The sequence below is a fragment of the Lissotriton helveticus genome, chromosome 5_1, assembly GCF_964261635.1.
Source record: "Lissotriton helveticus chromosome 5_1, aLisHel1.1, whole genome shotgun sequence".
Taxonomy (NCBI): Eukaryota; Metazoa; Chordata; class Amphibia; order Caudata; family Salamandridae; genus Lissotriton; species Lissotriton helveticus.
The window spans coordinates 2,131,640,622-2,131,659,447 of NC_136065.1; the positions used below are offsets into that span (position 1 = coordinate 2,131,640,622).

General features: G+C 48.4%; 1 protein-coding gene across 1 annotated transcript in view; it reads right to left on the reverse strand.

Moving 5' to 3' along the window:
• Positions 1-18,826, reverse strand: part of HMCN2 (hemicentin 2) — a 761,275-nt gene that overhangs the window by 256,701 nt on the left and 485,748 nt on the right. Inside the window, exon 32 of the mRNA XM_078646218.1 lies at positions 9,352-9,633. Within this exon, the coding sequence (XP_078502344.1) occupies positions 9,352-9,633 (282 nt within the window). The remainder of the gene's footprint in view (positions 1-9,351; positions 9,634-18,826) is intronic.

An 18,826-nucleotide genomic window follows, 5' to 3' on the forward strand; every position in this document is an offset into this window, starting at 1 on the left:
AGTACTGTGCCCCCACTGACTGTGCCACAGGAGCTCTGGGCACCTCCGCCCACCCCGCAGGCCTGTGAAAGTACTGTGCCCCCACTGACTGTGCCACAGGAGCTCTGGGGACCTCCACCCACCCCGCAGGCCTGTGAAAGTACTGTGCCCCCACTGACTGTGCCACAGGAGCTCTGGGCACCTCCGCCCACCCCGCAGGCCTGTGAAAGTACTGTGCCCCCACTGACTGTGCCACAGGAGCTCTGGGGACCTCCACCCACCCCGCAGTCCTGTAAAAGTACTGTGCCCCCACTGACTGTGCCACAGGAGCTCTGGGCACCTCCGCCCACCCCGCAGGCCTGTGAAAGTACTGTGCCCCCACTGACTGTGCCACAGGAGCTCTGGGCACCTCCGCCCACCCCGCAGGCCTGTGAAAGTACTGTGCCCCCACTGACTGTGCCACAGGAGCTCTGGGCACCTCCGCCCACCCCGCAGGCCTGTGAAAGTACTGTGCCCCCACTGACTGGGCCACAGGAGCTCTGGGGACCTCCACCCACCCCGCAGGCCTGTGAAAGTACTGTGCCCCCACTGACTGTGCCACAGGAGCTCTGGGCACCTCCGCCCACCCCGCAGGCCTGTGAAAGTACTGTGCCCCCACTGACTGTGCCACAGGAGCTCTGGGGACCTCCACCCACCCCGCAGTCCTGTAAAAGTACTGTGCCCCCACTGACTGTGCCACAGGAGCTCTGGGCACCTCTGCCCACCCCGCAGGCCTGTAAAAGTACTGTGCCCCCACTGACTGTGCCACAGGAGTTCTGGGAACCTCCACCCACCCCGCAGGCCTGTGAAAGTACTGCGCCCCCACTGACTGTGCCACAGGAGCTCTGGGCACCTCCGCCCACCCCGCAGGCCTGTAAAAGTACTGTGCCCCCACTGACTGTGCCACAGGAGCTCTGGGCACCTCCGCCCACCCCGCAGGCCTGTAAAAGTACTGTGCCCCCACTGACTGTGCCACAGGAGCTCTGGGCACCTCCGCCCACCCCGCAGGCCTGTAAAAGTACTGTGCCCCCACTGACTGTGCCACAGGAGCTCTGGGCACCTCCGCCCACCCCGCAGGCCTGTAAAAGTACTGTGCCCCCACTGACTGTGCCACAGGAGCTTTGGGTACCCACCCGTCCGCAGTCCTGTAAAAGTACTGTGCCCCCACTGACTGTGTCACAGGAGCTTTGGGTACCCACCCGTCCGCAGTCCTGTAAAAGTACTGTGCCCCCACTGACTGTGTCACAGGAGCTTTGGGTACCCACCCGTCCGCAGTCCTGTAAAAGTACTGTGCGCCTACTGATTGCTCCATAGGAGCTCTGGTACCCCCTCCCCTGCGCAGTTCTGTAAAAATATTGTGCGCTTTCTGATTACACCACAGGAGCTCTACGTTCCCCCTCTCCCCTGTGCAGTCCTGTAAAAATACTGTGCGCCTACTGATGGCACCATAGGAGATCTGGGCACCCCCCCCCCCATCCCTCCCTGCGCAGTTCTTTAAAAATACTGTGCGACTACTCATTGCCATTGGCGCTCTGGATATACCCCCCCCAGCAGTCCTGATTCCTCATTTACCTCTTTGTCATCTTTTCATTGCTCTGAACATCAAGAAGACTCCCCTTACGGTACACATGCACAGAGTAGTGCACCACAGCCTCCCCTTACCATACACATGCACAGAGTAGTGCACCACAGCCTCCCCTTACGGTACACATGCACAGAGTAGTGCACCACAGCCTCCCCTTACGGTACACATGCACAGAGTAGTGCACCACAGCCTCCCCTTACGGTACACATGCACAGAGTAGTGCACCACAGCCTCCCCTTACCGTACACATGCACAGAGTAGTGCACCACAGCCTCCCCTTACGGTACACATGCACAGAGTAGTGCACCACAGCCTCCCCTTACCGTACACATGCACAGAGTAGTGCACCACAGCCTCCCCTTACGGTACACATGCACAGAGTAGTGCACCACAGCCTCCCCTTACCGTACACATGCACAGAGTAGTGCACCACAGCCTCCCCTTACGGTACACATGCACAGAGTAGTGCACCACAGCCTCCCCTTACGGTACACATGCACAGAGTAGTGCACCACAGCCTCCCCTTACGGTACACATGCACAGAGTAGTTGGAGCCATTGGAGGCCAGACGTATTATGATCCAGGCTCTGGTCACCTCTCGCATGGACTATGCGAATGTGCTGCTATTGGGTACTACGGAGAAGAACCTGAGGAGACTGCAAGTGCTGCAAAATACGGCGGCCCGGTTAGCCCTTAGACTCCCTAAAAGAACTGCATCCAAGCCTACTCTGGCGGCCCTTCATTGGCTGCCGGTAAAGAAAAGAATCCTTTTTAAAGCCCTCCTCTTTTGCTACAGGATAGCCTCTGCAGAAGCGCCAGGGTATCTGAGGGATCTGGCCATCCCCTATCTACCCCAAAGAGCACTCCGCTCTGCGGGTATGGGTCTCCTGACAGTTCCTCGTGTTAGAAAGGCTAGGATGGGTGGTCGTTCCTTTCGGGTACTGGCTACCACCCAGTGGAATAGCCTTCCACTTGGGATCAGACTAGCCAACAATGAAACCATGTTTCGGAAACTCTTGAAAACACACCTGTTTACCATGCTGGGATAGGTGCCCCCTCCTCCTTTCTGACTCTTACTCCACAGCGCGGGGACACGCCGTGATGGCGTCACCAGGCGCTTTAGAAATTCCTTTATTATTATTATTATTATTAGTGCACCACAGCCTCCCCTTACGGTACACATGCACAGAGTAGTGCACCACAGCCTCCCCTTACCGTACACATGCACAGAGTAGTGCACCACAGCCTCCCCTTACGGTACACATGCACAGAGTAGAGCACCACAGCCTCCCCTTACGGTACACATGCACAGAGTAGAGCACCACAGCCTCCCCTTACGGTACACATGCACAGAGTAGTGCACCACAGCCTCCCCTTACGGTACACATGCACAGAGTAGAGCACCACAGCCTCCCCTTACCATACACATGCACAGAGTAGTGCACCACAGCCTCCCCTTACGGTACACGTGCACAGAGTAGTGCACCACAGCCTCCCCTTACGGTACACATGCACAGAGTAGAGCACCACAGCCTCCCCTTACGGTACACATGCACAGAGTAGTGCACCACAGCCTCCCCTTACGGTACACATGCACAGAGTAGAGCACCACAGCCTCCCCTTACCATACACATGCACAGAGTAGTGCACCACAGCCTCCCCTTACGGTACACATGCACAGAGTAGAGCACCACAGCCTCCCCTTACGGTACACATGCACAGAGTAGTGCACCACAGCCTCCCCTTACGGTACACATGCACAGAGTAGAGCACCACAGCCTCCCCTTACGGTACACATGCACAGAGTAGAGCATCACAGCCTCCCCTTACGGTACACATGCACAGAGTAGAGCACCACAGCCTCCCCTTACTGTACACATCCACAGAGTAGTGCACCACAGCCTCCCCTTACAGTACACATCCACAGAGTAGAGCACCACAGCCTCCCCTTACCATACACATCCACAGAGTAGAGCACCACAGCCTCCCCTTACCATACACATGCACAGAGTAGAGCACCACAGCCTCCCCTTAACGTACACATGCACAGAGTAGAGCACCACAGCCTCCCCTTACCGTACACATGCACAGAGTAGTGCACCACAGCCTCCACTTACAGTACACATCCACAGAGTAGTGCACCACAGCCTCCCCTTACCATACACATGCACAGAGTAGAGCACCACAGCCTCCCCTTACCGTACACATGCACAGAGTAGAGCACCACAGCCTCCCCTTACGGTACACATGCACAGAGTAGAGCACCACAGCCTCCCCTTACCATACACATGCACAGAGTAGTGCACCACAGCCTCCCCTTACCGTACACATGCACAGAGTAGTGCACCACAGCCTCCCCTTACCATACACATGCACAGAGTAGTGCACCACAGCCTCCCCTTACCATACACATGCACAGAGTAGAGCACCACAGCCTCCCCTTACCATACACATGCACAGAGTAGAGCACCACAGCCTCCCCTTACCGTACACATCCACAGAGTAGAGCACCACAGCCTCCCCTTACCGTACACATGCACAGAGTAGAGCACCACTGCCTCCCCTTACGGTACACATGCACAGAGTAGAGCACCACAGCCTCCCCTTACCGTACACATGCACAGAGTAGTGCACCACAGCCTCCCCTTACCGTACACATGCACAGAGTAGTGCACCACAGCCTCCCCTTACCATACACATGCACAGAGTAGTGCACCACAGCCTCCCCTTACCATACACATGCACAGAGTAGTGCACCACAGCCTCCCCTTACCGTACACGTGCACAGAGTAGTGCACCACAGCCTCCTCTTACCATACACATGCACAGAGTAGTGCACCACAGCCTCCCCTTACCGTACACATGCACAGAGTAGTGCACCACAGCCTCCCCTTACCATACACATGCACAGAGTAGTGCACCACAGCCTCCCCTTACCGTACACATGCACAGAGTAGTGCACCACAGCCTCCTCTTACCATACACATGCACAGAGTACTGCACCACAGCTTCCTCTTACCATACACGTGCACAGAGTAGTGCACCACAGCCTCCTCTTACCATACACATGCACAGAGTAGAGCACCACAGCCTCCCCTTACCGTTCACGTGCACAGAGTAGAGCACCACAGCCTCCTCTTACCGTACACGTGCACAGAGTAGTGCACCACAGCCTCCTCTTACCGTACACATACACAGAGTAGTGCACCACAGCCTCCTCTTACCATACACATGCACAGAGTAGTGCACCACAGCCTCCCCTTACCGTACACATGCACAGAGTACTGCACCACAGCCTCCTCTTACCATACACATGCACAGAGTACTGCACCACAGCTTCCTCTTACCATACACGTGCACAGAGTAGTGCACCACAGCCTCCTCTTACCATACACGTGCACAGAGTAGTGCACCACAGCCTCCACTTATCGTACACATCCATAGAGTAGTGCATCACAGCGTCCCCATACCGTACGCATCCACAGAGTAGTGCATCACAGCCTCCCCTTACGGTACACATGCACAGAGTAGTGCACCACAGCCTCACCTTACCGTACACATGCACAGAGTACTGCACCACAGCCTCCTCTTACCATACACGTGCACAGAGTAGTGCACCAAAGCCTCCTCTTACCATACACGTGCACAGAGTAGTGCACCACAGCCTCCTCTTACCATACAAGTGCACAGAGTAGTGCACCACAGCCTCCACTTATCGTACACACCCACAGAGTAGTGCACCACAGCCTCCTCTTACCATACACATGCACAGAGTAGTGCACCACAGCCTCCCCTTACCGTACACATGCACAGAGTACTGCATCACAGCCTCCTCTTACCATACACGTGCACGGAGTAGTGCACCACAGCCTCCTCTTACCATACACATGCACAGAGTACTGCACCACAGCCTCCTCTTACCATACACGTGCACAGAGTAGTGCACCACAGCCTCCTCTTACCATACACGTGCACAGAGTAGTGCACCACAGCCTCCACTTATCGTACACATCCATAGAGTAGTGCATCACAGCGTCCCCATACCGTACGCATCCACAGAGTAGTGCATCACAGCCTCCCCTTACGGTACACATGCACAGAGTAGTGCACCACAGCCTCCCCTTACCGTACACATGCACAGAGTACTGCACCACAGCCTCCTCTTACCATACACGTGCACAGAGTAGTGCACCACAGCCTCCTCTTACCATACACGTGCACAGAGTAGTGCACCACAGCCTCCTCTTACCATACACGTGCACAGAGTAGTGCATCACAGCCTCCCCTTACCGTACACACCCACAGAGTAGTGCACCACAGCCTCCTCTTACCATACACGTGCACAGAGTAGTGCACCACAGCCTCCTCTTACCATACACGTGCACAGAGTAGTGCACCACAGCCTCCACTTATCGTACACATCCACAGAGTAGTGCATCACAGCCTCCCCTTACCGTACACACCCACAGAGTAGTGCACCAGAGCCTCCCCTTACCATACACACCCACAGAGTAGTGCACCACAGCCTCCCCTTACCATACACGTGCACAAAGTAGTGCACCACAGCCTCCCCTTACCGTACACATCCACAGAGTGGTGCATCACAGCCTTCCCTTACCATCCACATCCACAGAGTAGTAGTGCACCACAGCCTTCACTTACCATACACATCCACAGAGTAGTGCACCACAGCCTCCCCTTACCAACCACATCCACAGAGTAGAGCACCACAGCCTCCCCTTACCATACACATGCACAGAGTAGTGCACCACAGCCTCCCCTTACCGTACACATCCACAGAGTGGTGCATCACAGCCTTCCCTTACCATCCACATCCACAGAGTAGTAGTGCACCACAGCCTCCACTTACCATACACATCCACAGAGTAGTGCATCACAGCTTCCCCATACCATACACATCCACAGAGTAGTGCATCACAGCCTCCCCTTACCAGACACATCCACAGAGTAGTGCACCACAGCATCCACTTACCGTACACATGCATGGAGTAGTAGTGCACAACAGCCTCCACTTACCATACACATCCACAGAGTAGTAGTGCACCACAGCCTCCACTTACCGTACACATCCACAGAGTAGTGCACCACAGCCTCCCCTTACCATTCACATCCACAGAGTTGTGCACCACAGCCTCCCCTAATCCGTACACATGCATGGAGTAGTAGTGCACCACAGCCTTCCCTTACCATACACATCCACAGAGTAGTAGTGCACCACAGCCTCCACTTACCGTACACATCCACAGAGTAGTGCACCACAGCCTCCCCTTACCATACACATGCACAGAGTAGAGCACCACAGCCTCCCCTTACCATACACATGCACAGAGTAGAGCACCACAGCCTCCCCTTATCGTACACATCCACAGAGTAGTGCACCACAGCCTCCCCTTACCGTACACATCCACAGAGTAGTGCACCACAGCCTCCCCTTACCATACACATCCACAGAGTAGTGCATCACAGCCTCACCTTACCGTACACATCCACAGAGTAGTGCACCACAGCCTCCCCTTACCGTACACATCCACAGAGTAGTGCACCACAGCCTCCCCTTACCATCCACATCCACAGAGTAGTGCATCACAGCCTCCCCTTACCGTACACATGCACAGAGTAGTGCACCACAGCCTCCCCTTACCGTACACATGCACAGAGTAGTGCACCACAGCCTCCCCTTACCATACACATCCACAGAGTAGTGCATCACAGCCTCCCCTTACCGTACACATTCACAGAGTAGTGCACCACAGCCTCCCCTTACCATACACATCCACAGAGTAGTGCATCACAGCCTCCCCTTACCGTACACATCCACAGAGTAGTGCATCACAGCCTCCCCTTACCGTACACATCCACAGAGTAGTGCACCACAGCCTCCCCTTACCATACACATCCACAGAGTAGTGCATCACAGCCTCCCCTTACCGTACACATCCACAGAGTAGTGCACCACAGCCTCCCCTTACTGTACACATCCACAGAGTAGTGTACCACAGCCTCCCCTTACAATTCACATCCACAGAGTAGTGCATCAGAGCCTCCCCTTACCGTACACATCCACAGAGTAGTGCAAAACAGCCTCCCCTTACCATACACATGCACAGAGTAGTGCACCACAGCCTCCCCTTACCGTACATATGCACAGAGTAGTGCACCACAGCCTCCCCTTACCATACACATCCACAGAGTAGAGCACCACAGCCTCCCCTTACCATACACATGCACAGAGTAGAGCACCACAGCCTCCCCTTACCATACACATGCACAGAGTAGAGCACCACAGCCTCCCCTTACCATACACATGCACAGAGTAGTGCACCACAGCCTCCCCTTACCGTACACATGCAGAGTAGAGCACCACAGCCTCCCCTTACCGTACACATGCACGGAGTAGAGCACCACAGCCTCCCCTTACCATACACATGCACAGAGTAGTGCACCACAGCCTCCCCTTACCATACACATGCACAGAGTAGTGCACCACAGCCTCCCCTTACCGTACACATGCACAGAGTAATGCACCACAGCCTCCCCTTACCGTACACATGCACAGAGTAGAGCACCACAGCCTCCCCTTACCATACACATGCACAAAGCAGTGCACCACAGCCTCCCCTTACCGTACACATGCACAGAGTAATGCACGACAGCCTCCCCTTACCATACACATGCACAGAGTAGTGCACCACAGCCTCCCCTTACCATCCACATCCACAGAGTAGTGCACCACAGTCTCCCCTTACCATCCACATCCACAGAGTAGTGCATCACAGCCTCCCCTTACCATACACATGCACAGAGTAGAGCACCACAGCCTCCCCTTACCATCCACATGCACAGAGTAGAGAACCAGAGCCTCCCCTTACCATTCACATCCACAGAATAGTGTATCACAGCCTCCCCTTACCATCCACATCCACAGAGTAGTGCATCACAGCCTCCCCTTACCATACACATCCACAGAGTAGTGCATCACAGCCTCCCCTCACCATACACATGCACAGAGTAGTACACCACAGCGTTCCCTTACCGTACACATGCACAGAGGAGTGCACCACAGCCTCCCCTTACCGTACACATGCACAGAGTAATGCACCACAGCCTCCCCTTACCGTACACATGCACAGAGTAGTGCACCACAGCCTCCCCTTACCATACACATGCACAGAGTAGAGCACCACAGCCTCCCCTTACCATCCACATCCACAGAGTAGTGCACCACAGCCTCCCCTTACCATACCCATGCATGGAGTAGTGCATCACAGCCTCCCCTTACCATACACATGCACGGAGTAGAGCATCACAGCCTCCCCTTACCATACACATGCACGGAGTAGAGCATCACAGCCTCCCCTTACCATACACATGCACAGAGTAGAGCACCACAGCCTCCCCTTACCATACACATCCACAGAGTAGTGCAAAACAGCCTCCCCTTACCATACATATCCACAGAGTAGTGCATCACAGCCTCCCCATACCGTACACATCCACAGAGTAGAGCACCACAGCCTCCCCTTACCATACACATGCACAGAGTAGAGCACCACAGCCTCCCCTTACCATACACATGCACAGAGTAGTGCACCACAGCCTCCCCTTACCGTACACATGCACAGAGTAGTGCACCACAGCCTCCCCTTACCGTACACATGCAGAGTAGAGCACCACAGCCTCCCCTTACCATACACATGCACAGAGTAGTGCACCACAGCCTCCCTTACCGTACACGTGCACAGAATAGTGCACCACAGCCTCTCCAGCAGCGCTGATGGCGACGCAGGTGTAGTTCCCTTGGGAAGCCACAGAAACATCCGTAATAGTGAGCTTCTGGCCCCCATCCTGGGTGTGCCACCCTTGGGTGGAGGACAGCATGAGTCCATCCTTCAGCCAGGACAAGACTGGCGGAGGGTGCCCACTGGCCCGGCACTGCAGCTCCAAGGACTGGCCCGCCACGGCTGTGACCTTCTCAGGCTGGTCACTCCATCCTTCAATATCTGGAGCCACTGGAAAGAAAGAGACACAGAGAGAATAGGTGTCAAGAAGGTGCTGTTCCACCTGTAGTAGGCGCTGCCTGACACTCTCCGTGCAACAGAAGCGCATAAGGACGCTGTGCACTCCCGAATCAAGGAATGACATCTGAGCTTATCATTCAAAAGAAGAAGGCGCTCTCCCAACTTCCTTAGAATGATGTTTCATTCCCTCTGCCAGGTTTCCTGTGTGATGTATTCCTATAGGTTCTGTATCGATCCCCCTATTCCTGACCCTGTTCTGGTTAATAATTAACTAGCAGCCATCCCACGGTACAAAAAACCGTTATCTGATTAAGCCACACCACGGCACAGGAACGCGTTATCTGATTAGGTCATAACGCTTGCCATCTAATTAGGCAAGCACTATTCCTCCAGCCCCTGATAAGGCATACGGAGTTCTCAAAACAAATCAAACCTATGACAACCTGGGAAAATCCCTGCGGCCATTGTTTTGATTTTACCGAGAACTTCCGCAAAAGAATGTGCGAACAAGCCCGTTCGTATGACATCCTTATTGACGTATCCATGTCCATCCTTACGTCAATCTCGGCACCTTACAGGTATAAATATTACCGACATTGCCTTAAGCAAACACACGCGGTGGTGACGAGATCGGAGCAGCGAGACGTGCTGAGGAGCCCAGCAGAGAGCGAAGCCCACACGCGCTGCCCCGCCTTCCTGACGCGCTGAGAACGAGACGCTGCTTTTCTCCTGCCGAGAAATCCAGCTCCGGCGCTTCCAAGCAGCCCTCGCAGGCAGCTGGAATATCAAGACCAGAGACGAGAGATACCAGCCCTCAATCATTCTAGACCTCAGGTACAGAACTGAACAACCCCTTGCAGAGAATTCTTGAGTCAGTCCCTTGGCAAAACAAACTTAACTTAAACTGCTACTTATCTACTCCCGCCCACGTATTAGGCTTAGGTCAGGTACACTGGGGTAGGCGTGGTTAGAAGCACCAGTTGAGTACGATTAGTCAAATGTATATATGTATGTATCTATTTTATCAGTTTTAAATATCATATGGCTTAGAAACCATATCAATGCTTCTGCAGTATTATTTTATACTTCTGCTTTTATTGTATGCACTTTACTTAACTATAAGTATCGCAATAATATCGATTCATTTCTCTTGTACGAGAAAAGAGACTGATCAATAAATACCATCTTTTATTGAACACGCCCGTCTCTTCCTTTTCTCTACAATCTGGTGAAACTAAGAATGCACGTACTGACTGAGTAAAATAAGTTGTCTTTTGTTTTCACACGACTCTAGAGATACACTCTTGATTAGGGGAGAGCAAAGTTGTCATGTTCTATGGTTGTCAGAAACTAAATCCCTTCTTGTCTATCCAGGGAGGTTAAACTCCTCCTTGCCTATTCGAGAAAGTTTCTAGTGAACTCTGAGCTAGCTGGCAAAACCAAAAACTTTAAGTCTAATATCATCAGTGGAAGACCTAGTTAACCTCTGCACTAGGTCTATACTATTGAAGATATTATTCCAATGCGCAGAGCCTATTGGGATAATAGGAACTACACTACATGGCGCCCAAACGTTTGGATAGGCGATAAAACTAACGCAAGACATTAGAGTAACTCAGTCGTGCTTTTTCACACAGAACCCCTTTTTTCCCATAATACTCCAAAGACGTCTGGAGTGGGTGAAAGGTCATATCCGCCAAACCTCGCAGGAGGAGACTCCTATGGATGGTTCTTGGTTTAGTCAACGTTGAAGGATACACTGTTCCAAAATATTGTGCATCTAATCTTTGTTTCCATAGAAACCTGATCTGCAAATAAATAAAATAATCTTCTTGACAATAGTATGTCAGAAACTGAAGAAGAAAGGGAGACAGCTAGAATAGCAGCTGAACTCCTAGCAGCAGACAATACTCTGCTGGAAAATGACCCAAATGCAGTACTCATCCCGGTCAACATAAGGAAATCTATAACCTTAAAACTTATAGAAAATGGACTGACACCAAGAGGTGGTACAGTCATATTCGTAATTGAGGCACACGAATATCGGCAGACAGAGGTGTTCTATTCATGGATAAACTTTCCAGCAGCAAACGCTGTAACAAAAGAGTTCCACTATTATAAAATAGAGGAACCACCGGATATCTACACTCCTTTCGAGGAGGTGGAAATACCACTCAAATCCCAAGAGCATCTGCTCTTGTTTCATGGCGCCCTAAAACATAATATTCACATCACCAGGCTCGGTCCACTAGGTAGACCAGGAGCAACGTGGCCGGTCCTAGCCGGATATACACCACATCCAGACATTGAAGAAATGCCTGCAGCAGAGCTTTTAATACAGCTAAAACAACTAATCAAAATACATAGACAATTAGTCCAATATGTGATGCGGACTTCAACAGTCCAACCAGCAGTTAAAATTCCACAGCTGAACCCTCATCAGGGTAACACAAATAAAATTACACCGCAGAACATACAGTCCTGTCTGGGTAAAGTACCCGCAAAACGGGAACAAATACCCTTCTGGCTAGCACAAAAAATCACTCAAATAGAGGCGGTGTTTCCAGACACCACCCCGGTAGAAAAACACAGGATTCTGACTATCTGTCTTCCAATGGGAATCGCACCACACGTGGAAGACTGTGACACTTGGGGTACAGTCTTTGCTTCCATATACACAAAAACACATGGTGTACCATCCATGTCAGTAATACCAGATGTGCTAAAACAAATTCAAGATGAATACGGTCCAGAACCCGCTTTAACTCTCGGTATGAAATTACTGAAGGACTTCAAGCAGGTCTCGGCTATATTATTAGCCAACATAAAGGGAGAAGCAGCAAACGTGGCGATCCGCCAAAGGTTAAAAGAGACAGATATAGCAGACCAACCAACTGAAATTGCCAGAATCATAGAGAAATCCTATGAAGAACTAGGAAGAGATAGTCTGGGTGGAATACCGGTAAAACCTCAACTGATTGAAAGTCCTGAAAAGGTATTTATTAAAAATAATTTAAACACTCAAAAAAAGAGCTGGGATGGAAACAAACAATCCAATCCTAAAGAAAAAAGATTCCAGTCCAGAGGAAGGTCTCCTCGGCAGAGAGAAAGATCTCCGAACCAAGGACGCAGGTCTCCCCAAAGTGAGCCCTCTGGGAAAAAATACAACCTTAGAAATAGGGATAATATAAAGAAACCTGATAGATATCAAGATATTGATACACGTCCCTCTCAATCTTTTCAGACTTCCTCGCAGAAATCGGAAAGAAGAGGACGATCAGAACACAGGGAAGAGCACGTCAAGTCCAAAGACAAGGAACCTGCTCATCCAAATAAAAAGTTACAATTTCCAAAAAAGAAGGTAGCCAGTATTAAAGTAATCAAAGATGCCGAGAATACTGATAACACAGCTGAAAAACGGAGAATGGGCTCAGACAATGCTAGACAGCGCAGCAGAAGTGAGCATAGCTCGCAAAGTCCTTATGAATCATCTGGAGACAGTGGACACGAATGAATACATTCAGGTGGAAACTGCAGACACCAGAGTTAGCAAACCTCATAAAATATATGAAATAACATTACGTATAGAGGGGGATAAGACTAGAAAAATAAGGGGACTATTTTGGGATAATCTCTCCCAGGGCTATGACATCCTTCTAGCTGAGAAAGACTGGCCACCAGAGTTTGTCAGGGAGTGTCCTCATGGCGAAGAAATAATTATGCCTGCCTTCTCAAATCATATTCCAATTCATAAAAAATATACACTTGCAAGAAAGTGGGCAGTAGCTCAAGCTCCTGCTTTATATAAAAATCATGTAGGATGGGATGAGGACTCTCCTCCTCACAAAATCCAGTTAAAATCACAACCTACTGCACAGAGGCAGTACCCAATTAAGCAAGAAGCTAAAAAACAGGTAAAAGAGATCCTAGATCAACTTGAATACCAGGGGGTGATTGAAACTTGCACCTCACAAATGAACAATCCTTTGTTTCCTGTCTCCAAACCAGACAACTCATATCGTCTAGTTTTGGATTACAGACACCTTAACTCATGTTGCAAAACATTTGCAGTACAAAACTCGCATAGTGCTGCACTAATGAATAACATAGTGCGCAAAAAATACAAAACAACATTAGACATCTCTAATTGATTCTTTTGTCAAAATATAGCACCAGAGAGCAGATATTTGACTGCGTTCTCGGTAAATGGCTCGCAAAAAAGTTTCTGCCGTTTACCCCAGGGGCACAAGAACAGCCCAGGAGTATTCTCAAAGAGAGTAACAGAATTACTACAAACATACGATGACGAGGCATTATCATATGTCGACGACATTTACCTAACAGATGATGACTTGGATACTCACTTGAAGAGAGTGAACACCATAATACTTGGGTTCGCAGCAGAGGGTTACAAATTCAACTTTAAAAAATCAAGAATTGCCCATCTAACAGTCCTGTTTTTAGGATATGAATTATCAAGTGAAGGCAAAAGCCTGGCTGACAATTTCCTAGAGAAATGTGCTGTACTCCAAGCTCCTAGAACACTAAAAAATTTACAATCAATTCTAGGCTTCCTAAATTTCAGAAGAACATACATTGCAAATTACGCAGAAAGGATCAAACCCCTTTATGATCTAATAAAACCAGATTTTAAAAGAATCAATTGGACTCAAAAACACACAGAAATTTTGAGATCTTTACAAACAGACATGTTAATTAAAACAAAATTAGAAAAACGTGACAACACACGCAATCTTGTGATTCGAGTCATCCCAGGAAGATGCGGATTCACATACCTGACCTCTAATGAGGGAGAAAAGGTACCAATTGCATTCAAATCACACTTGTACACTAAGGCTGAAATGAAATTCAGTATTAAAGAAAACATTGTTCATGCAGTTCAAACGGCTATAGCAAGAGAAAAAGACAACGCTGATGGTAGACGTATCACAGTCAGAACAGCGGAGTCAGCCTTTGAGGCATTAACAACCCCATGTAATTTACCAACAACAACGTTGAATCCAGAATGGATACAATGGGTGAATTCAATTACAACGGACAGAGTAAAATACTACTTTGATCCAGAATTAAAGGAATTAAAATATCTAGAATATGAAATGAAATACCCTTTGCCAATCGACATTCTGCCTTTACGACAGTACGCCTGTGTAATACATACAGACGGGCATGCTCAACCCTCAGTTTGGGGAGAGCTGGCTTACAAGGCCACATGCGAAATTGTAAAAGAAGTGTGGCGCGGAGGTAAATTAAGACCTCTACTTACAAAAACACACTCAGTGGAAAATAATTCGGAACAACAAACGGAAATAATAGCGTTAAAAATGGCGCTAGATAATGCCGATCGCGAATTCCCGACACTTATTGTGTGCGATTCGTATTACTGCGTCAAATCATACAATAACGATTTACAAAAATGGATTCAAAACGGTTACAAAGATGACACAGGTGCAACAATAAAGCAAAAAGTGCTTTGGGAACAAGTAGTTCTATTACAGAAAGAACTACCAAAAACTCACGTGATACACTCACTGAGTCATCAGCGTGATGGCGTTCACGTTGCAGGGAATTCATTGGCTGAGAAAGCCACAACGGCAGCAACTGAATCGGCTTCCGTAGTCAAGAAAAAGCATACAGTAAAACACATTGACGGTGAAACTGTGCTGGCGGTGAAAACGTCATCAAAAGGCGACTGCTCAGCACTACCGATCACCTATCCACTCAATTATACATACATAATCGATGCAAACTCAGTCCCTTTTGCTCGAATCCCTGGAGTGGGGGACAGAGTGATTCCAAACACGGACAGGAGAGGCTTGTTAATAGCAGACGCACATATGGGTGAAGGTCTCAGACACCTTAAACTAAAAGATTCTCTGGAAGAATTACAATCAGTGTACTGGTGGCCAGGTATGAGCCTGCATCATCACATCTTTGTAAAGAACTGCCCAGACTGCAATAGAGATCGCAGTGGCGAAAGAAACGGTATATTAGCATGGCGTTTCACTCCAGAATTGATCAACAATAAAAATTAATGCGTCCAATTAACATATAAAGACTAGTTTCCACTTGTGATGTAGACCCCAGCACTCGGCTGACGTCTGGACTGTTATAAAAAGATTTGCGAGTCTATAATGGCATATACGCTAGAAGCATGCTACGTTTGGCTGAATGTTTTTTCTTCTTGCCCTAAAGCGTATGAAAAACATGGCCAAATGAGCATAGCATAGCGGGACTCTTCTCACTTCCTACCTGAGGGAACGGGAAGGTGTAAAGAAAAAACCAAAGGCATAAAGCAATCTATAACAGCAAAGGTATTAGGTTCGGGAGCTGGGTGGGTCAAACATCTAATAAGTGTCCAACGTAGTCTAAATAACCTGCCAAGAAATTCTCTGAGGGGATTCAGTCCGTACGAATTATTGTTTGGAACTAGAATGATGATCTTAGATCTTGACAGTCAGACTTCAGTGGTTAAAGAAAAAAGCTTTGATATCAAAGATCGTTTGGCTATTTTACAGGACTTAAACGAAACAAGGAAACACCTGAGCAACATAAAGTTGAAACAACAGCTAACGACCACTGAAGAAAAACCACCTGTCCCAGCAAGACCTGTCTGGATTCCAAAAGTCGGGGATCTAGTCAGAGAAAAGATCGCGGTAAAGAAGGAATTTGGGCCTTCTTACAGAAAAGCAGTTCCTGTCTTGTCTATCAACGGGACAAGATCAGTAGTACTACCGCCCCTTGCTGGTAAAAAGGAGAACAGGGTTGTATCAATCGACCTGATAAAACCACAATCATGTGGCCGATAACAAACAGTAGGCCAAGTGGACTCCCGATAAGTAGTAGAACACCAAGGTTTGCTACAAACACAGAGGTTCAATCTAAGAGGCTACTCACGTTTGAAATGCCAACAGAACAACAACAAGGACTATGCAACAATGCTATGGAACTTAAACCTCTAAAAACCCAAATAAAAACATTTAGCAGAGACACACCAATCTACAATGAAGTAACAAATGACTATGCTGCTGCAACAAAACACACTAATAAAGCAAACAGCAATCCTGAAACAATAGGAACAATAGACAGAACGGCATCCGGTTACTTCATCAACTTCAGTGATTCATCTGAAGACCTGAGTGATTCAAAGGAACAAACATCAACAAAAACCTTTAAAGATAAAGCTAAGGAACTTTTTCAACATCTGAAAGAAACCTATCTGATTTCTCCATGGATTGAATTCTGGGTGGCCTTAGGTGCACTTATCCTCATACTTTGGCTCATCATGGTACTATGTTTGGGACATTTCATTGAGGGAAAATATGCTAAAATGGACACAGCAAGCCAGAAAATCAACTTGGTCCTCAAACCACACACGTCTTTGCTAACGCGGGATTTCTGGTTACTAATTATCTTACCAAATCCCATTTCCTGTCGACTGAATCGTTGGTACCTGTCTTGAGTAAAAGGTAATCTCGCAATAAACAATCAATTTAAGAACTTACACCACTCTAAATGACCACTGACCAAAATAAAGTTTTAAAGATTTAATATAAAGTCAAAGATAACTGAAGATACAAACTTCTCAAAATGAGATTCAAGAGGTAGATCGGAATCACTATGAACATGAACTTTTTGAATAGTCTGAGTCTGAAGAACAAGATAATAAGTACAACTTCTAATAACATGAGCGTTGCCAAAATGAATACAAGTTGCAACCTCAAAGTCATTACAGAAAGAAAATTTAAGGTTAGTCTGTCCCTACACTACACTAAATGACATCCCTACTTAGCAAGATCTTAACCCTCTAGGTGTCAGCCGTGGTGACTTCCTAAGAAGATCACGCACTTCTCTTTGTCTCTTCTCTGATAATGGGTCTCTCCTGATCAGCCTATCTGCCTACCCATCCGCTTCCTTAGGCTCCCAAAATCATCTGCTCTGCTCTCCTCCCGGGTCACTTTCCCTAATACCAAATCACATTTCCAATAGAAACGCCCCTTGGGACGCCCCTCACGTGGTACATCTTTCCGCGGCAAACTCCATGATGGTACTCTTGAAGACCCTCGTTATAGTTGACCTTGGTTCCCAGGCTCCTTCTTCCGTGCGCTGATACCCCCTGAAATTCCTGGAAACTCCTACAGGCCTGCGCAAGGCGCCACTGAACAAAGTCCCTTTCATTCGAGCTGATTAGGACCCTCGCACCTGCATACAGCTCGTCCTGCAGTGGGCCTCAAATTCCAGACTTCACCATATCTTAGGCCATAAAACACTCTCAGAGCTCCATACTGGACACCTCACGACCTCTCCTCTAACGAGCACATGACGATTTAAACTACATGACATTATCTGTTCTGGCCTACTTGATTTACATGCAGCAGGTTCCTGCACTCTTAAAACGTTAACTTGATTTAAACAGCAAACATTCTTAACTAGCATACGTTTCTAAAATAACACATCTATAAAGCATATACTTTTAACCCTAAGTTCAATAGTACATTTTGAAAGAACCATGTCAACTTTATCTCACATTATTTTAGTAGCACGTTCAGGTTTGCTGTGAATTGCCCTAAGGCCTACACAAAATACTGGAATCCAAGTTACATTTAATTCGGACATGACTCTTTTAACATGAGAGAACCATGAGGTTTTCACATATACTCCAACATTTCTACATTTAATCTCACACCGTTATAATTATGGTTACTCTACTTAACATTCTATACATTTCGCTATTGAATATAAAACACTCGTGTGCAAAACATGTTTAAACTAACTACGTGCTTGTAAATATGGCGTACTTATACATTTTTTCAAACTTGTGCTCTCTCAGTCCCCCCTTTGATGACCTTCAGGGGTCATCATCACCATGACACTAAAAATGTAGAACCTTTTAAAGTGAAGTCAGGACAGTACCACTTCTTTTCATACTCTCTAATGCTTTCAGACTTTTATATTGAGTGTCCTGCATCGCCGTCAACTCTTCTTCCTGTTTCTTCATAGCTCTCTGTAACCTATTTGCTCTATACCATTGATACAAACGCACCAATCCCCACAAAGTGATTACACAAATCACTACTATGATGATGGGCTTCAATATGTACCAAACGATACCCTATCCTAAGTTGGCAAACCAACTTCCAACTTTACCCATTCCATGACCTACTTT